At 38.8% G+C, this 19,747-nt stretch overlaps 1 protein-coding gene across 1 annotated transcript in view; it reads left to right on the top strand.

Moving 5' to 3' along the window:
- Positions 1–10,459, top strand: part of nol6 (nucleolar protein 6 (RNA-associated)) — a 160,800-nt gene extending 150,341 nt beyond the window's left edge. The window contains exons 24-26 of the mRNA XM_069924127.1: positions 3,830–4,030; positions 7,415–7,516; positions 10,181–10,459. Of these exons, the coding sequence (XP_069780228.1) occupies positions 3,830–4,030; positions 7,415–7,516; positions 10,181–10,330 (453 nt within the window). The 3' untranslated portion in view covers positions 10,331–10,459. The remainder of the gene's footprint in view (positions 1–3,829; positions 4,031–7,414; positions 7,517–10,180) is intronic.
- The last annotated feature ends 9,288 nt before the right edge of the window (positions 10,460–19,747 follow it).

Genomic DNA, 19,747 nt, shown 5'->3' with positions numbered 1-19,747 from the left:
CTGGTTCTGCCTGAAGGGTTGGAGCATAGACACTGATGAGAGTGATGCGTTGCTTGTTTTGAAGGGGGAGTCGCATGGACATGATCCGGTCAGAGTGGCCTGTCGGGAGGTTTTCGAGTTTGGAGGCAATGGGGTTCTTGACCATGAAGCCAACACCAGATAGGGGTCATTCAGCCTGAGGCTTGACAGACCAGTAGAGTGTGTAGCCCGTGCCGTGTTCTTGGAGGCTGCCTACATATGCAAGGCGGACTTCGCTGAGAGTGGCTATGTCGATGTCGAGTCTGAGGAGTTCATGTGCGATGAGGGCAGACCGACGTTCAGGTCGGTGGCTGTCAGCCTTTAGCATGGTTCTGATGTTCCAGCATGCTAGCTTGAGTTTGTGGGCATCTTTTGATGGGGAGGACGTGGACATGTCCTCGGGCCTGCGCAAAGGAGCTTTTAGGTGGAGTGCAGTGTGCGCAGTACTGGCCCCACCCTTTACACCCATGGTTCGTGTGCCATGGCCAAGCAAGCTGGGACGTGGCAGCGAGGTCCTTGGGTCGTAGGTTTTATATCGGAGTGACCTTCTCTATGCAAGTTGCTTAACCAGGCTGAAGAGGCCTGCCTCCCCTTTTAGGTCGAACCATTTCTGGAGATCTACGACCGCTGTCCACAGTTATGGAGTGGTGCGCCCTGGAATCGGCCTGCATGCGTTTACTCCTGCCGCAGCCGAGTAAAGGGGATGCAGCATTGGTTGAGGATCAGAAAGAAAAGTTCTAGTAGAAATTTTTTTTTAAGACTGGAGAGAACTCTGCAATGGAGTTCACAGTTGTTAGTGTTGAGACTATTGGTTTTTGAGGTATGTATTAAACTCTGAAATACACTAAACAGTTCTCATTGACTGCTCCCGGCCCGGGGCTCGGCTGCCAACGGTCGGGCTGTGCGGGCTGCCGGGGTTTGCCTGGCGATATATTCAATATATTCCCCTGCGTATCTACAATCTTCAAAAAAATATCTTGCATAAACTTTTGATCCTCTTCAAGAGGTGCATATATATTGATCAAATTCCAGAATTCTGAATATATCTGACATTTTATCATTACTTACCTCCCTGCTGGATCTATTATTTCTTCCTCTATTTTGATTGGTACATTTTTATTAATTAATATAGCTACACCTCTGACTTTTGAATTATATGCTGCTGCCGTTACGTGCCCTACCCAGTCTCCTTAATTTATTATGTTCCACTTCAGTTAGATGCGTTTCCTGCACAAATGCTATGTCTATTTTTTATTTTTTTGTAAATTTAATAGCCTTTTTTGTTTAATTTGGTTATGTCATCCATTAATATTTATAGTCCTATAGTTCAACATTGCCATCTCATATTCTGTTTACACCTCATTTCCGCTTCCTCACCATCACCACCCCCCTTTTCTCCATTTCATCTCTGTTTTCCCTTTTTAAACTCAATGTATGACAACACTTTTAAAACATAAAATACTTCATCAACTCCCACATCTAAAATTCCCTTAACCCCAAATATCCCCCACCCTCTCTGAGTTGCCCCTTGTCCCTTGAAGGACAACCACAACTCCCCTCTCCATTTGGATTGCGAACCCGCTCGCAAGCGTCATCTGATTTCGCAGTAACTGTTATTCTCTCCAACCCAACGCCCTTCAGAAAAGATTATGTTCACATATAACAAAGCTCACCCTCTTTCACCCTCTTTCCCCCCCTTACTTCCTTTCTTCCCTTTTCTTTCCCTTCTTTAGTTCTTACTTACACATTATTTTTACATCTTTATATGTAGTTTGTTGTCGTTTTTTGTTCTTGTTATATCTCTTCATCTCTCCTTCTGTCCTGCAGGCATTCTGCAAATTCTTGTGCTTTCTCCGGATCCAAGAACAGTCTGTTTTTCTCCCTGGGATAACTATTTTAAGCACAGCTGGGTATCTTACCATAAATTTATAGCCTTTTTTCCACAGGATTGATTTTGCTGTGTTAAACTCCTTCCTTTTCTTTAGAAGTTCAAAACTTATGTCTGGGTAAAAAGAACTTTTTGACCCATGTATTCCAATGGTTTTTTGTCTTCTCTAATTTTATTCCTCGCCCTCTCCAATATATTTTCTCTTGTCATGTATCTCAGAAATTCTACTAAAACGGATCTTGGTTTTTGTTGTGTCTGTGGTTTTGGGGCTAGTGTTCTGTGTGCCCTTTCTATTTCCATTCCTTCCTGTATTTCTGGCATTCACAGGACCTTTGGGATCCATTCTTTTATAAATTCATATCTGTGCCTTCTTCATCTTTCTTTAGGCCCACTATCTTTATATTGTTTCGCCTACTATAGTTTTCCATTATATCCGTCTTCTGAGCGAACAACTCCTGTGACTAACTTTTTTATCATTTTCTTCCAATTTTCTTCTTCAGTCGTTCACTTCTATTTCTACAGCTGTTTCCTGTTCTTCCACATTTTCTAATCTTTTCCCTATTTCTGTCATGACCACCTCTATTCTACTCACTTTTTCTTCTGTACTTTTCATTTCACTAAGTTCTAATGTCAACCATTCTTTTAATGCTCTCTTTTGTTCTTGAAATTTAAAAAAATCTATACACTGTCCATCTATTTTACCTTCTATTCCTCTGTGCAGAGCTTGGTCTTCTTCTTCCTCTTCTGTGTCTGCACCTGTGTTTGTGTCTTCTACTTCTCTTCCTTGTATCTTTGTCTCTTCTGACTTTCTTGTTGAGCTGCTTGCCTTACTTTGCTGGGCGTCCTCTTGCATGGTTTCTTGCTGTTGGTCTTCTTCTTCTGGGCTAGTCATCTGTTGGGCCTCGTGTTGCTGTTCTTTTTTCCTATCACTCCCTTCCCTGTTGCTTTCCTCTTCTAGCTGAAAGCCTTGATGTCGGGCATCTCTCAGCTGGTCTCGCTGTGTAAGTTCGCTCTTCAGCTGGGCCCCCCTCCTGTCGGTGTTTTTCCTTAGTGTGCGCATTGCGTGACTCCTCGTGCATGCACAGTTGTGTGCTTCTGTTTGACTCAGAGAGCCATTTTTGCAGTCCAGAGGTCAGGAGGTCCCGACTCTGCAGGGTCGTCACCAACCTTGGGGAGCAGGCTCTTTCCTCCATGACGGCTCCCTGTTTCTTCATGCAGGTAAGGGCTCCTCCTTTCTCTTCCGGCGTCTTCTTTTTTTCCCGTTGTTTTTATTTTTTCCTTCTTGGGCGCCATTTTCTTTCTTTTCTCCACAACTTTATTTGTTGTGTTTTGTGTTTCTTGAACTTTGTATTTTCTTCACTTTATTTCTTCTTTTCTGGAGAGGGCTGGTATTCTCCTACCGGCCACTACTCCATCACGTGACTCCTTGAATTTAATTGTGCTTAAGGACATTGAGTAAAGGTTCAGCTGTAATGCTGTCAAGCTCCAGCATGTCACATTAAGAAAGCATCTCATGGTGTTCCTTCAGTTTCTACAAGGGCTTTCCTTAATACACATTTAATAGCAACAGTTAAGTAGATATTGTCAGTTCAAATATTTATTTGTCTGCTGTAACCCTGTGATTTCCCCAGAACTAAAATTTGCTATTAGTATAGAAAGAACAATTGTTTAATTGAACAGTTTCTTTGTTTAGTGATTATAAAATAGTATTTTATATTTAAATACATTCTGATCATTAGGTCAGTGGTTTGCAAATGTTTCTGTGCAAATATTAAACACATTCCGAAGCCAATAACCTGCCTTGAGATCTGAAAGATTCTGTCAGTTATCAAAAGGAAAAAAAATTACTGCTAATTTAAAAATAACATATTGGTGTGAAAAAATAATTAACATCTTAGAAATTCTCAATCTTTCCTGCATTAGTTGGTATTCCGGCCTCCTCTTGATGTTTATGATGTCATAATTCACCTGAACTCCAGACATGTACCAAGATGTCTAGAAGCTGTTGATAAGCCAAAAGTGACTTACTGCAGAGGGACATTAAAGCGTGAAGCAAAAGTAAAGTTCTCAAAACTTCCAGTGGTGGGTTATGACCCAGTTCAGTGTTACCTTCGTGAACTAAGGGTGAGTACTTCACATTAATGATGTAAAAAGGAATAATTTATTCTCATTAATTTCTAGAGGCTGTCAGTTCCCTTTGAAAATTTGCTTTGCTGTCTCACTGGCAAAGCTTTTGGAAATTGAATGCATAAATTATGAATGAAGAAATTATTGTTGTTGGAGATGAAATGTGTTGAATATAATCAGTAATATGCTTCCCTTACAAGACACCTGATGGCATTTTATGACATCTTGCGGTTTCACAATTTTCTTTATTCATTCTATCTTTTAATCCCATGTGTAATTTAATTGCCCAAATTTAAATATCTTCATAATTTGAATTCCTTGCTTCAAGGACATTAGGTCAGACCTTTGGACTTTACTTAAAATGCACATACTAATTTGTCAGAACTTAAGTGTTTCATGCATGTAGTTTGTTTGGATACTATAGCTTGTGCTTTACCCTGGTTCCAGGATTCCACTCATGAGCCTGCAAGTTGGCTTTGAAAGGAGAATAAGAAATTGCAGCAATGTATCTGGCTTCATGAGTATTTTAAATTTAGACATGCAGGACAGTAAAAGGCTCTTCAAGTCCACAAACCCATGCCACCCAAATATCCCAATTAACCTATAACCTAAGTTTTGAATGGTGGTAGGAAACTGGAGCACTTGGAGGAAACCCACGCATCCATGGGGAGAACTTATAAACGCCTGACAGACAGAACTGGGTTTGAACCAGGGTCGTTGGTGCTGCAATAGTATTGTTCTAACCGCTACGCTACTCTTTCTAGTCAAAGTTTAGCAAGTTACTATTTCTTTGCCACAACCTACATCCAGTCTCCTTTCCTGACATTCAGCTGCACCACATCCCAAATTATCAACTTCCTGGATGATAGGGACTTTGCTGAGGACCTCCCATAAATAATTGGGTTACAATGTTAGGTAGACTTTCTTCTGCAAGGATTCCTCTGAACATCTCTGATATCCACAGCCACTCCCTTTCCTGACCACATCTACAAGATGGCTTTTTCATCATCAACAGGAAGTATCCTGGGTGCTCTGCAGTTTCCCCAGATGAATGTACTTTCAATAATATTAAGAAGTTCTGGACTATGCAGAACAAAGGGCCGTAATTAATTAATAAATTCACTATTCTGAATGGTCATTCGTGTGACACAGGGTCTACTGTCTTGCAGCAAGGTTTCTTCGACAGTGCCTTCCCTGCATGTGACCATTCCCATCTCAAAGAGTAAGTGGAATGGTGATGTTGATGAAAGAGTTTATTGTCATATACATAAGTACAATTGTACATGCACTTGATATACCAATATCAGTAGTATATAAAAATAACTAGCATGATATTCCAAGACAGAAAGGGGAATAATAAATCTGAAAAAATAAAAACTTAGGTCAAGAAAATAAAAAGTGGCACTTTTGTAGTGCATACTGATCTTTTGGTGGTCTCGGAGTAGTTTATGGTTGGGGTAGTACGGAGAGATTCAAGTGCCTGGTAGCTGTTAGGAGGGGGAAAAGAAAGACATTTTGAGAGGAGTTGGACTTTAAGCTTCTGTACTTTATGCCTGAATGTTACCATCAATGTCCACAGATTCTCCTTCAACTCTCCTACCATAATGCCATGGAAAGGTTTTGTTGTTCCTTGGCTTCATCAAACTATTGGATGCATTGGTCCAACATCTTTGTCAGTATCATCCACAAAGTTTGCAACATTTGATGAAGTTAGATTGCTACCACCACCTCAGTACAGTGAAGAATGACTATAAATACTAGTCATCCCAGCAATCTCCACATCCTAAGAGAGGAAATTAAAATTGTTTTGTGAATAAGGACTAATTTTCATTTTCAACCTCTCATTCCCACCTGCTCAAAATGGCATCAATGATCCCGGTACCCAAGAAGAGCCATGTGAGCTATCTCAATGACTACCGCCCAGTAGTACTAACTTATACTGTGATGAAATACTTTGAGAGGCTGGTCAGAGCCAGAATTAACACATACCTACGCAAAAATCTGGACCCTCTGCAATTCGCCTATTGTCACAATTGCTCCACGGCGGATGCATTATCGCTGGCTCTCCACTCAACTCTGGATCATCTTGGAAACAGCAGTTCATACATACGGCTGCTCTTCATCAACTTCAGCTCGGCCTTCAATAATTCCCTCAGTGTTGGTCAAGAAGCTACAAGCTCTAGGCCTCTGTACCTCCCTTTGCAACTGGATCCTTGACTTACTCATTGGAAGACCACAGTCAGTACAAATTGGAAACATTGTCGTCTCCTCACTGATCATCAATGCAGACATACCCCCAAGGATGTGTGCTTAGCCAACTGTTCTACTCTTTATACACCTACAACTGTGTGGCCAGGCACAATTCAAATGCCAACTACAAGTTTGCCAATGACACCACAGTTGTCGGCACAATCACAAACAGAAATGAGAGAGATGGATTAGCTCGTGAATGGTGTAACGACAACAATCTTGCGCTCAATGTCAGCAAAACCAAGGAAATGATTGTGGACTTCACAAGGAAGTCAGGGGAATGTGATCCAGTTCTCATCAAGGGCACAGTAATGGAGAGGGTTAAGAACTTCAAATTCCTGGGTGTCAACATCTCTGAGGATCTGTTCTGGAGTCTCCATTGTTGATCCAATTACAAAGAAGGCTCGCCAGCAACTATACTTTCTGAGGTGTCCAGAGAGATTCGGTATATCACTGACAACTCTCGTAAACATCTACAGGTGTACCATGGAAAGCACTCCGGCTGGTTGCATCACTGCCTGGTATGGAGGCGCCAATTCTAAGGAGAAGAATAAACTCCAGAGGGTTGTTAACTCGGCCTGCAACATCACAGGCAGCAGTCTTCACTCCACTGAGGACATGTACATGAGGCGGTGTCTTAATAAAGCAACCTCTATCCTCAATGGCCTCCATCACTCTGCTACAATCGGGGAAAAGGTACAGGAGCCTGAAGATGAGCACTCATCAGCACACAGACAGATTTTTCCCCACTGCCATCAGATACTTGAATAATCAATGAACCAAAGACACTGCCTTACTTTTAGTTCACTTTTTTTTACAGTAATGTTGTAAGATGGTTATAATATGAATGTTTACACTAAGATGTTGCTGCAAAACACTGAATTTCATGACTTGTTCATGACAATAAATCCTGATTCTAATTGTATTATGTAAATAACCAAAATCATTAGCTTTTTGTAATTTTGTCCCTTGCAGAATATTGGGCACAAAATATAGTAATGTGTTTTGGCATAAAGTCTGGTTCTTGTCATTCACAATTCAAAATTGGAATTCAATTGCAATTTTTTTTGTCAAACATTGATTTGAATATTTGTAACCTCAATTAATTGTAATAATTTTATTCTGTTGCAGAATGCTTTTCGGGAATTTGCTTTATTTTTCTACGATAGTCATGGAGGAAGTGTGATAGCTGTACTTTGGAATCCTCACGCTTTTGCTCCTCAACCATTTAAGGTATTAACTGCAAAATGATTGGAGGAAATGACTCGAGAACCTGGACCAGATTAGATATGGTACAATGAGTTCCTTCCATTCCTTCTCATGAAGGAGATTCATTGTAAGGGATTCAGCTAAGCTTCAGAACTTCTGGCTTTTATGTTTAATTGTTTGAATTTATTTAATTATTTCATGCTTTAAAAATAATTTCTGAATTTGCATATTAATTTTAAAATACTTCAAGATGTTTCAGAATGTCAGAAATATGTGAAGCTTTGACATCCAGCTAACTATCAGGGATGACTTAAGATTGCTCCAGACTTTTCATGGACTAAACTTTCTACCTGCCCACTTGTCCCGCTGGGGATTAGATTCTTCTTGCTATTTGCATTTGGTAACTATTACATTCTACTTCCTTGTTTGTCAGTGGAAATACATTTAATGTACACTGTCACTACTTTAAATTCTCATCACTGCCCCTCCATTGTCATAAATTCTCAACTTGCACTTCTATTTCCGGGGAAGGAAGAATATGCCAGGAACCAAGGACACTGTAATTGCAACCGACTTTGAGAAAGGAATCCTAACTGATGACTAAGAGCTGGCTCCCTGCTGTCTGACACAGGACAAGCCATTCATGGGTCCTCATCAACTGCCCCCTCGAGGTGCTCCCTAAATCACAGTGTGGATTTCCTCTACCTGGAGGCACAATGAACAGAATCTTTGAGATGTATGAATTTCAGGGGGATGTAGAAGACAGCACTAGTCACGACATGTAGCTTTTTTTTAAATTAAAAAAAATCTCACAAAAATGCATTATTCTGTTAACTGACAAGGGAGCATCCTTTACACGTCGTTACTTGCAGAAGTTCCATTTGTCTTGCACCAGTTGCCTCATGGCATGTACACCATGGTCTTCACTAATTGGTCCACAACAGATCATCTCAGCGTAGATTGCAGTCAAGCAAGATCACATCACTCCTCCGATATCTTTTGAAATCCTTCTCATGCAATGGTGCACCTTGCCTCAAAGCAGTTTCTTGAAGTTGGGCTAACCTACAGAGTAGGTTTAATGTCTCTGCATTGCCATCAAGATATGTGCACGTGCAGACTGAGGTCCAGGTCGGTGACCAAGATCACCATTGTCTTCAATGCATCAACATGGTCCATGGCCATATGAGGAAAGCAGTGCTTGGAAGTCCAGCCCTCAAACCAGTTATGACTGATAGATCCTGATGAGCAGGCCACGTTGTTTGCATAGCCAAAACAGACACGTTGGCATCAGCACCTTCACCAAGAAATCCTCAGGTGGATGGTGGAATCCACTCAATGGTATCCTCAAAGCCTCCCTGAAAATATCCCTGAAACAGCTCCAATTACTGAGAATTCCTAGCACAAGACAATTTGGGATGATATTAAACACTTTGTGTCCTTTTGGGAGAGCACAGAAGCCAAGCGTAAACAATGGAAGAAACGCACATTATAACCTAAAGTACCTTAGGGTTAAGGTTACATCCTTCTCTACATGTAGCTTACTTTGGAGGTCCAACTTTGGCCTCATTAGCCACCTCAGAACAGAACTAGAGTGGAACCAAGTCGTCCTCACCACTGAGAGCTTGACTGAGATCACCTTCTCACCCCAGATTCCAATTCCAGCCAATGACTATGTTTGCCGGTGCTGCACTGGTCAGATACAGTGGCATTGTGCAGGCCCTTCAGCCCACTATGTAAACCTACTCCACAACAATCTAATTTTTTTTTGCACCTTGAATGTCCCTATTGTATCAGTCTCGACCACCACTCCCCATTCCATGCACCCGCCACTGTATAAAAATACTTATCTCTGACATCTCCACTAAATTTTCCTCCACATGTGGATTTAATGATGCTATTAAAATGTGATTAGGATGATAATGGAACAAATAACTGGACCTAAATTATCCCAGCAATGATCTAAAGAAAGGTTGGACAGGGGTTGTGGCCATTATGTGCATTTTCAGTGTTGTGGAAAAAGGCTGGTCTATGCAAGCATAATCTCCCTGGTTTAATCCCTTAATGGTGCAATTCAACTGGAAGTTGGGGTATTTGTGCTCTGATTCCGAAACATAATTGTTGAATCATTGTGCTGAATAAGACAGTGTTACATAACTGAACTGCTATATATATTTTTTTTGTTTCTCCCTCATTTATATTTAATGTAGGTGAGCATATTTGCCAGCGTATAAGACAGGACTTGAACTTTAAAAATATCATCCCAAAATCAGGGGTTGACTTGTATGCAAAGTATTACAGTAAAGTCTAAGCACTCCCCCATGTCAAGTATAAAATCCAACAGTGAAGTCTCAGCACTGATCTGACTGTCGTGGCTCTGTACAGGCTTTAAACGGCCTGTTAAATGGTAAAATGTTAAATGATGTTTTATTTTAAAATATGGTAATAAAATTTAAATCTTTACTGGGTAATTTGCATTAAAAATATTGTGACAGCATCACTCCACTGGACAGTGGGATGGCTGGTAAAGGACTATTGGGGCAGTAAGGCTTGGGGTAGTCTTATTTAGTGAGTATAGCTCAAAACCTACATTTTAGGTGGAAATTCAGAGGCTTGTCTTGTACGCCAGCATATATGGTAAGTAAGATTACTAAATCTTGTTTCAATGAATACTTCATTCTTCTGTTACAGACCTCCCATATTAATGGTAGAATGTTGGAAACAAAAGAAAATGGACTTCAAATGATCCCCAATGTGGAAGCTATCTTAGAAGACTTTGAAATTCTTGGAGCTGGTTTAGTGAAGTCCATTGAAGCACGCACTGAAAAGTGGAAAATCTAAAAGCCTGATTCCATTATAAATAGATACCATGTCCTTTTTTTAAATGTATGTACTCTGGAAATTATAAAAATGTGGTTAAAATATTCTAACTTGTACCATTGGAGAAATAAATGTTTTTTTTAATCTTTATACTTGTTGGGTCGACAACATTTCTTGTGACTTTCAGTTATTTTCAAGCAGGGAAACATTTAGTGAAGACACTATATATCATTAGATTTGCTGGGGCAGTTCATGTTTCTGAGATGGTTATTTCTTCTGTATTCACTTCTCACAAGAATAATTAATAATTTTTGTCAATGTGGTGATGTCAAATTAAACAATGCAAAAAAAAACATGTCTGATGAGCACTCCTCCTGATGCATGTTTATTGGACTTGAATAAACAACTGACAACTTGCTTGTCAACATTAATGATAACTGGAGATGACAATTGTTGCTCGGAGAAAAAAATAACAACATCTGAAAATAATTTGTATATAGATTATTCATTTATTATTGAAGGCCCTGAGGTAGGTGCATCAGTTATTAGCAGGAAAAGCTTTCTTTCTAACATTCCCCCCCCCCATATGAAATTGCAGATCTCCCAAATTTATAGCATTTGGGTATCATTTTCTATCTAATTTTGAAGTTCTCTATTGTGCTTTATTTTGCTATAACTATCCTTGACGTAACGAGGCACTTACTTTTTTTTAAAACTTGGGACTGCCCTTTAATAATAACTGTACAGGCACCACCATATTTAAAGTCTGTTTCATTTCTGCTCTAAACAGATTTTTGAGGAGACCTCAAAAGTAAAAGAGGATCTCTTGATCTCATAGACCTTTCTTTGTCGCAGCACTTAATTGAACTTTTCTCTGTAACACCATACTCCACACATTAGTTTATTATTGTACTCACTGTGGTACTTGAGTATGGGGTGACTTTGATAGCAGCAATGTTTTCCATCTTATTTTGGTACACGTGGCAAATAAAGCCATAATTTTTTTCCCAAGTTCCTCTGGGTTATGAAGGGTTCATGATGTTTACCTTTGATCCAAAGCAGCGTATTTATTTATAACATAAAGGCTTTAATTTCTTCTATGTGCAGTCTTGGGCACAGTTTAGAGCAGGGGTGTCAAACTCAAATTCACAGAGGGCCAAAATTAAAAACTTGGACTAAGTCGAGGGCCGAACTAAATATTTATTGAAAATTTTCAACAACATCTGCATGTTTTCTCTTCTTTCAACATATGTAATGTTAAACTTTAGGAGGATAATGTTACAGGTCAGGAGTAGGTAGCTCAAGTTCACCCTTTGCTTGACCTGAGGGAAACCTATTTGGTCCCTGTGGAGATGTAGTCAGCATTCACAGGCTGTGTCCATTTTGGCCTGCATCAGGACTCAGCATTTCCTGCTCACTCCTCAGGCTCTAGGCCTCTATTCACCCTCGACCCACCATCCCTCTACCTGACCAGTCTTTTACCCAACCTCTACTCACCCCTCACTCCACTCGCTCTGCCTCTACCCACCCCATCCTATACTCGCCCCTCTACTGCCTCTCCCCTCAACCTGTTCCTCCCTCTACCCGTCTCTCACCCTCTAATCACCCCTCTCCTACTCGCCCTGCCCCTCCCCTTTTACCTCTTCCCTATCCACCCCTCCTTCTACTCATCCCTCCCTCTAACTGCCCCTCGCACCACCATAACTTCCCCTGCCCATTACTCCTCACCTACACCCTCTGCCCACCCCTGCTTACCCACCCACTCAGGCCCAGTGCGCTGCCGATCAGCCTTTGCGGACAGCCACCATCTCTCTCTTCACGTGCAGGGCCGAACCAGCCGTCCTTGGGTTCCGCGTGGGTGCAAGCGCTGAAGGCCGTAGCGACCGGGAGAAGTGTGCTCGCGCTGTGGAAGGGCTGTCCGGTGCCAGTTGCGCGGGGCTCGCGCTACCCGGGGGCCGTGCGCAGCCTGCCTTGTCCGTCGCGCCGACAGGAAATCACAGGCGCTCGCCCATCTGCTGCACCGCTCGACAGGTGGGAGAAGTGACTGGTTGTGCGGGGAGCCTTCCAACTGGCTTGCCGGCTGATGACATCGACAGACTTCTCGTGTTACAATTTCTCGTGTTACAATGGGGAAGGATGTGCAATGAAGGGGGAGGATGGTGGGGGTGACATTACCAAAAAACAGCATCGGCTCTCGCTGCAGGGCGGGCCACCTCCAATACATTTTTGAAATGATCTTGCGGGCCAAATATAACTATATCGCGGCGGGCCAGAGTTTGACATGTGTGGTTTAGAGCGATGCCATCTGGTTTCTGGAAGTCTGTGCATTATGCAGCCAATACTCCCATGCAAATAGTAGCTTGTTGTATACTATATGTTAGCACTGGTGCTGAAGACCAAGACAAATGTTTTTTAATGTACCAAAACCTCTCAAGGTTCTCCACAATCAAAATGTAACATGAAGCCATGCAAGAAGATTTTGAGCAAACATCGAAAGATTGGAGGGCCTCAGCATCTGTCGAGAAATGGGCAGCAAATGCTTTGGATTTAGATTCTTTGGTCTTTTTTTGAGACTTGTGGAAGATTTTGCTACTTGACCAAATCTGAAGACAGAGGTATCTTTTGAAGGAGTGCACTGAAGATTTTAAAATGGAAAAGTGAGATCTTGTTGCTTGTATGAACAATGAGAAGCAGGAGGGACTCGACAGATAAAGCATTGTCCATGGAAAGAAATAGTCAGTGTTCTGGGTCAGCAGCCTTAGTCTTGATTAAGTGTTCTAACCTGAAAAGTTGACTGACCATTCTTCTCCATGGACACTGCCTGACCCACTAAGTCCTTCCAGCTTCTCAATGTTCACCCAAGATTTCTACATCAGCCATTCTAGAGATTTTGTTCTGTTGAAGAGGGCTACTACCACAGTTGGGGCAATTGGGAATGATCAAGAAGCCAGAATTTGAGGAGCACAGATGTATGAATTTGTAGAACTGGAGTTTGAGATTACAGAGATAGGACAGGTTGAAGCCTCAGGAGGATTTGAATAGAAGAATGAGATCAATATACCTAGCTTGCACAACTAGTGCTCAGATACATGCAGATTAAGTACTGAATACGTCTTTAGGATGTCTGACAGCAATTTAGTGAAAGATGTATCTTAATGTCAAGAATAGCAGAAAGTGATGGCCCAACATTGACTTTTGATCCACAAAATACTTGTACTTTTCATCTAAATCTGTCAACACCCACGTCAGTTCCTGTCTATCGGTTTATTTATTTAATGCCAGTCCTCCAACCAATTCTTTTGTTAGTGCCACATTCAGAAGAATTTCCTTCTGAAATCCATATTTGACTTTGTTTGATACTTATAATTTGTGGCTAGCATTCTGGTCTTGTCTGCAAGTGGAAACATTTCATTTACATCGACTCTTTTTCATAACCTTCAATCATTTTGATAATATTGTGGCCAGATTGGTACATTGTTTAAATGACCAAATGAATGCACATTGCTACTTTGAATAGATCAGAACATGCAAATTTGTTTGCCAATAACTTGTAAGAGATGAGCATCAATTGGGACTCGAAGAACTTGTATTGAAACTTTTACATGTATGTGTTTATGTTTCTATTAATAAACCTGGATCAATTAAATTCGAGTACATTGAAGGTCAGTTTATATAGCCCAATCTCTGCATGCCTTTGAGCTAGAGCACCATGTTGAAGACTAAGCCAATGCACTAAAGTCATTGCCATCGGAGCAGTTTACTACCTGATTTTCTTCTATTTATTTAATGATTAAACAAGGCCTGCAGCCTAACCTTAGAATGTCTTCAACTTCAAAAATTATCATTTTGTAAAAGAGGAAATATAAAGTTGCATTTCTGATTGAGGGCTAGAAATCAGGGTGAACATTCCCAATGGAGAATTGAACTTGATGTTGCTGTTAAAATGATCGCCAAGGGTTCTTGCATTATTCACACAGGCTAAGTGCTGTAGAAAGTCCCAATACCTTGGGTGAGGGGTGTTGATAGATGCAACTGTTAAAATGTGCTTTACATCCACATGAACTTTTAGCTAATTATGAACTTTTCAAGAGACCCGAAGGGATAGGCGTAAAATGTCTGATAGCAATTGTCAGCTGATGTTTGATTTACTTTCGTGGATTTTATTGGAAATATAATTCATGGAAGTTGATATTTGTGGGCAGAGGTAACTTTTAAAATTTTTTAAATTTTTCACACTGAACCATATCAATCAAAATACATACAAACATTTCCCTCTTAAATATACACAGTGGCATTTTCTCCCCTTTCCCCATCCCTACATTCCTTCCCACTCCCCTCCAAACCCATTAAACAGTTAACATATACAATACAATAAAACCATTAAACAATGCCATCACACAATGAAAATAAACAAGAAAATTGTGTCAACTACTTTTACACACTGGGCCAGTTCATTTCGTCTTCTCATTCTATCATTTTAGGGGGTGGAGGTCTGCGGTAGGCCCTCTCCATTGGGTTCCATGTACGGTTCCTAAATTTGTTCAAATAATGTGACTTTATTTTTTAAATTATATGTTATTTTTTCCAATGGAATACATTTATTCATTTCCATATACCATTGCTGTACTCTCATGTTCTCTTCTGATTTCCAAGTTGACATTATACATTTTTTTGCTACAGCTAAGCCTATTATAATAAATCTTTTTTTGCACTTCATCCAGTTTGAGGCCTAATTCTTTACTTCTTCTATTACTTAGAAGAAAGATCTCTGGATTTTTTGGTATGTTGCTTTTTGTGATTTTATTTAATACCCGATTTAGATCTTCCCAAAACTTTATCACTTTCTTACATGCCCAAATTGCATGTACTCTTGTTCTCATTTCCTTCTTACAGTGAAAACATCTATCTGATAATGTTGGATCCCATTTATTTAACTTTTGGGGCGTGATATATAACTTGTGTAACCAATTATATTGTATCAAGCGTAACCTCGTGTTTATTATATTCTTCATAATTCCAGAGCCTAACTTTTCCCATATTTCATTTTTTTAATCTTTATGTTTAAATCTTTTTCCCACTTTTGTTTGGGTTTATAGCTTATTTCATCATTTTCCTTCTCCTGCAGCTTGATGTACATGTTTGTTATAAATCTTTTTATTATCATTGTTTCTGGAATCACATATTCAAAGCTGCTTCCTTCTGGTAATCTCAGTCTGCTTCCCAATTTATCCTTTAAGTAGGCTTTCAGTTGATGGTATGCAAACATTGTACCGTGAGTTATTCCATATTTGTACTTCATTTGTTCAAATGTTAATAAATTATTTCCCAAAAAACAATTTTCTATTCTTTTAATTCCTTTTCTCCCATTCTCTAAAGGAAAGGTTATCTATCATGAAAGGAATTTTGCATCAATAATAATTTTGGTAGTTGGTAATTTATTTTTTTTTCCTTTCTACGTGAATCTTCTTCCAAATGTTGAGCAGATGGTGCAGTACTGGTGAACTTCTATATTGCACCAGTTTTTCATCCCACTTTTAAAGTATACCTTCTCCCCTATTTTATCTAGCTCTAACCTGGTCCAATCTGGTTTTTCCCTTGTCTGATAAAAATCTGATAAATACCTTAATTGTGCTGCTCTATAATAATTTTTAAAGTTTGGTTACTGCAAACCACCTTGTACGACTCTGTTAATTTATCTAATGCTATCCTCTATTTTCCCCCCTTTCCATAAGAATTTCCTTATTATTCCCTTTATTTCATTGAAGAATTTCTCTGTTAAGGGAATTGGTAATGATTGAAATAGGTATTGTATCCTTTGGAAGACATTCATTTTAATGCAATTTCCCCTCCCTATCAATGTTAGTGGCAATTCTTTCCAATGTTCTAAGTCATCCTGTAATTTCTTCATTAATGGCTGATAATTTAATTTGTATAGGTGGCCTAAATTATTATCCAATCTAATACCTAGTTATCGGATTGCTTGTGTTTGCCATTTAAATGGTAATTCTTTTTTAAATTCTGTGTAATCCGCATTATTCATTGGCATCGCTTCACTTTTATTTGCGTTGATCTTCTACCCTGATATTTCTCCATATTCTTTCAATTTCTTATATAGTTCTTTTATTGATATTTCTGGTTCTGTTAAGTATACTATGATGTCATCTGCAAATAAATTGATTTTATATTCCTTCTCCTTTATTTTTATCCCTTTTGTTTTATTTTCTGTTCTTATCAGTTCTGCCAGTGGTTCTATTGCTAAAGCAAACAGTGAAGGAGATGGTGGACATCCCTGCCTAGTTGACCTACTTAATTTAAATTGGTTCGATACATATCCATTTACTGTCACCTTCACCAATGGTTCATTATATAATGCTTTAATCCAATTAATATATTTTTCTGGTAGGATGAACCTCTAATACTTTGAATAAATAATTCCATTCTACCCTGTCAAAGGCTTTTTTTGCATCAAGAGCAACAACCACTGTTGGTATCTTGTTTCCTTGAACTGCATGGATTAAATTAGTGAACTTACAGACATTATCTGCTGTTCGTCTTTTCTTAATAAATCCAGTTTGATCTTGTTTTACTATTTTTGGTACATAGTCGGGCTATCTGTTTGCTATTAATTTTGCTATTATCATATAATCTGAGTTAAGGAGATATATTGGTCTATATGATGCTGGTGTTAGTGGATCCTTCCCCGTCTTGTGGTATTACTGTAATTATTGCTGTCTTACATGAATCTGGCAAGTTTTGTGTTTCTTCTATCTGGTTCATTACTTCCAGGAGAGGAGGAATTAATAACTCTTTAAATGTTTTATTGGGAGTCCATCCTCTCCAGGCGTTTTATTGTTCGGCAGCTTTTTTAATATATCCTGTATTTCCTCTATTTCAAATGGTTTTATCAACTTGTTTTGCTCCTCTTCTTGCAATTTTGGCAGTTAAATTTTAGCTAAAAACTCATCTATTTTGTCTTCTTTCCCCTCATTCTCAGTTTGGTATAATTGTTCATAAAATTCCTTAAAGTTCTCATTAATCTCTATTGGATTATATGTAATTTGTTTGTCCTTTTTCCTTGATACCAATACAGTTCTTTTAGCTTATTCTGTTTTAAGTTGCCAGGTTAATATTTTGTGCATTTTTTTCTCCTAGCTCGTAATACTTTTGCTTTATTTTCATTATGTTCTTCTCCACCATATATGTTTATAATGTTTCGTATTTTATTTTTTTGTCTGCCAAATCTCTTCTTTTTGTTATATCTTCCCTTGTTGCTAGTTCTTTTTCTGTACTTACTATCTCCCTTTCCAACTGTTCTATTTCCCGATTGTAGTCCTTTTTCATCTTAGTTACGTAACTTATTATATGCCCTCTAATGAAGGCTTTCATTGCATCCCATAATATAAATTTGTCTTTCACTGATTCTGTATTTATTTCAAAGTACATTTTAATTTGGAGTTCAATAAATTCTCTAAATTCCTGTATTTTAAGTAGCATGGAGTTTAACCTCCATCTATAAGTTCTTGGTGGAATGTCCTCCAGTTCTATTGCTAATAACAGGGGTGAATGATCAGATAGCAATCTAGCTTTATATTCCATTTTTTCTAACTCTCCCTTGAATATGGGCTGACAACAAAAACATGTCAATCCTTGAGTATGTTTTATATCTACTTGAATAATATGAGTATTCCTTCTCCCTTGGGTGCTGCCTCCTCCATATATCCATAAGTTTCATTTCCTGCATTGATTTAACCATACATTTGGCCACTTTATTCCTTTTGTCCAGTTTTATCCAACATTCGGTCCAAATTAAGGTTAAAATCTCCTCCTATCAATATATTCCCCTGCCATTCTACAATCTTCAAAAAAATACCTTGTATAAACTTTTGATCCTCTTCATTAGGTGCATATATATTGATAAAATTCCAGAATTCAGAATATATCTGACACTTTATCATTACTTACCTCCCTGCTGGATCTATTATTTCCTCCTCTATTTCGATTGGTACATTTTTATTAATTAATATAGCTACACCTCTGACTTTTGAATTATATGATGCTGCCGTTATGTGTCCTACCCAGTCTCTCCTTAATTTATGTTCCACTTCAATTAGATACGTTTCCTGCACAAATTCTATATTATTTCTTTTTTCAGTAAATTTAATAGCCTCTTCCTTTTGATTTGGTTATGTATTCTATTAATATTTATAGTCATATAGTTCAACATAGCCATCTCATACTCTGTTTACACCTCATTTCTGCTTCCTCACCACCACATCCCCCTTTTCCCCATTTTCATCTCTCAGTTTTCCCTTTTTGAATTCAACATAAAACATAAAATATTTCAAAAACTCCCACATCTAATATTCCCTTAACCCCAAGTGTCCCCACCATCTCTAAGTTGCCCCTTGTCTCTTGCCGGCAACCACAACTCCCCTCTTCATTTGGATTGCGAACCTGCTTACAAGCGTCAACTGATTTCGCAGTGACTGTTATTCTCTCCAACCCAATCCCCTCCAGAAAAGACTTTTTTTTCACATTTAACAAAGCTCACCCTCTTTTTTCCCTTTTTGTTCCCCTAGTTCCCTTTTCTTTCCCTTCTTTAGTTCTTACTTATACATTATTTTTACATCTTTAATATGTAGTTTGTCACCGTTCTTCCTTCTTGTTACATCTCTTCATCTCTCTTTCTGTCTTGCAAATTCTCGTGCTTTCTCTGGATTTGAGAACAGTCTGTTTTTCTACCCAGGATAACTATTTTCAGCACAGCTGGATATCTTAACAAAAATTTATAGCATTTTTTCCATAGGGTTGATTGTGCTGTATTAAACTCCTTCCTCTTCTTTAAGAGTTCAAAACTTATGTCTGGGTAAAAAAATATTTTTTGACCTGTGTAGTCCAGTGGTTTTTTGTCTTCTCTAATTTTATTCCTTTCCCTCTCCAATATATTTTCTCTTGTCATGTATCTCAAAAATTCTACTAAAACAGATCTTGGTTTTTGTTGTGTTTGTGGTTTCGGGGCTAATGTTCTGTGTGCCCTTTCTATTTCCATTCCTTCCTGTATTTCTGGCATTCACAGGACCTTTGGGATCCATTCTTTTATAAATTCTTTCATATCTGTGCCTTCTTCATCTTCCTTTAGGCCCACTATCTTTATATTGTTTCACCTAATATAGTTTTCGATTATATCCATCTTCTGAGCTAACAACTCTTGTGACACTTTAACCTTTTTGTCACTTTCTTCCAATTTTCTTCTTAAGTTGTTCACTTCCATTTCGACCGCCATTACTCATTCTTCCACATTTTCTAATCTTTTCCCTATTTCTGTTATGATCAGCTCTATTCTGCTCACCTTTTCTTCTGTACTTTTCATTTTTCTTTTCATTTCACTAAATTCTAATGTCAACCATTCTTTTAATGCTGTCTTTTGTCCATGAAATT

This window comes from Narcine bancroftii, chromosome 3, assembly GCF_036971445.1.
Source record: "Narcine bancroftii isolate sNarBan1 chromosome 3, sNarBan1.hap1, whole genome shotgun sequence".
In the NCBI taxonomy this organism is placed as follows: Eukaryota; Metazoa; Chordata; class Chondrichthyes; order Torpediniformes; family Narcinidae; genus Narcine; species Narcine bancroftii.
This window is presented reverse-complemented; position numbering and strand designations above follow the sequence as displayed.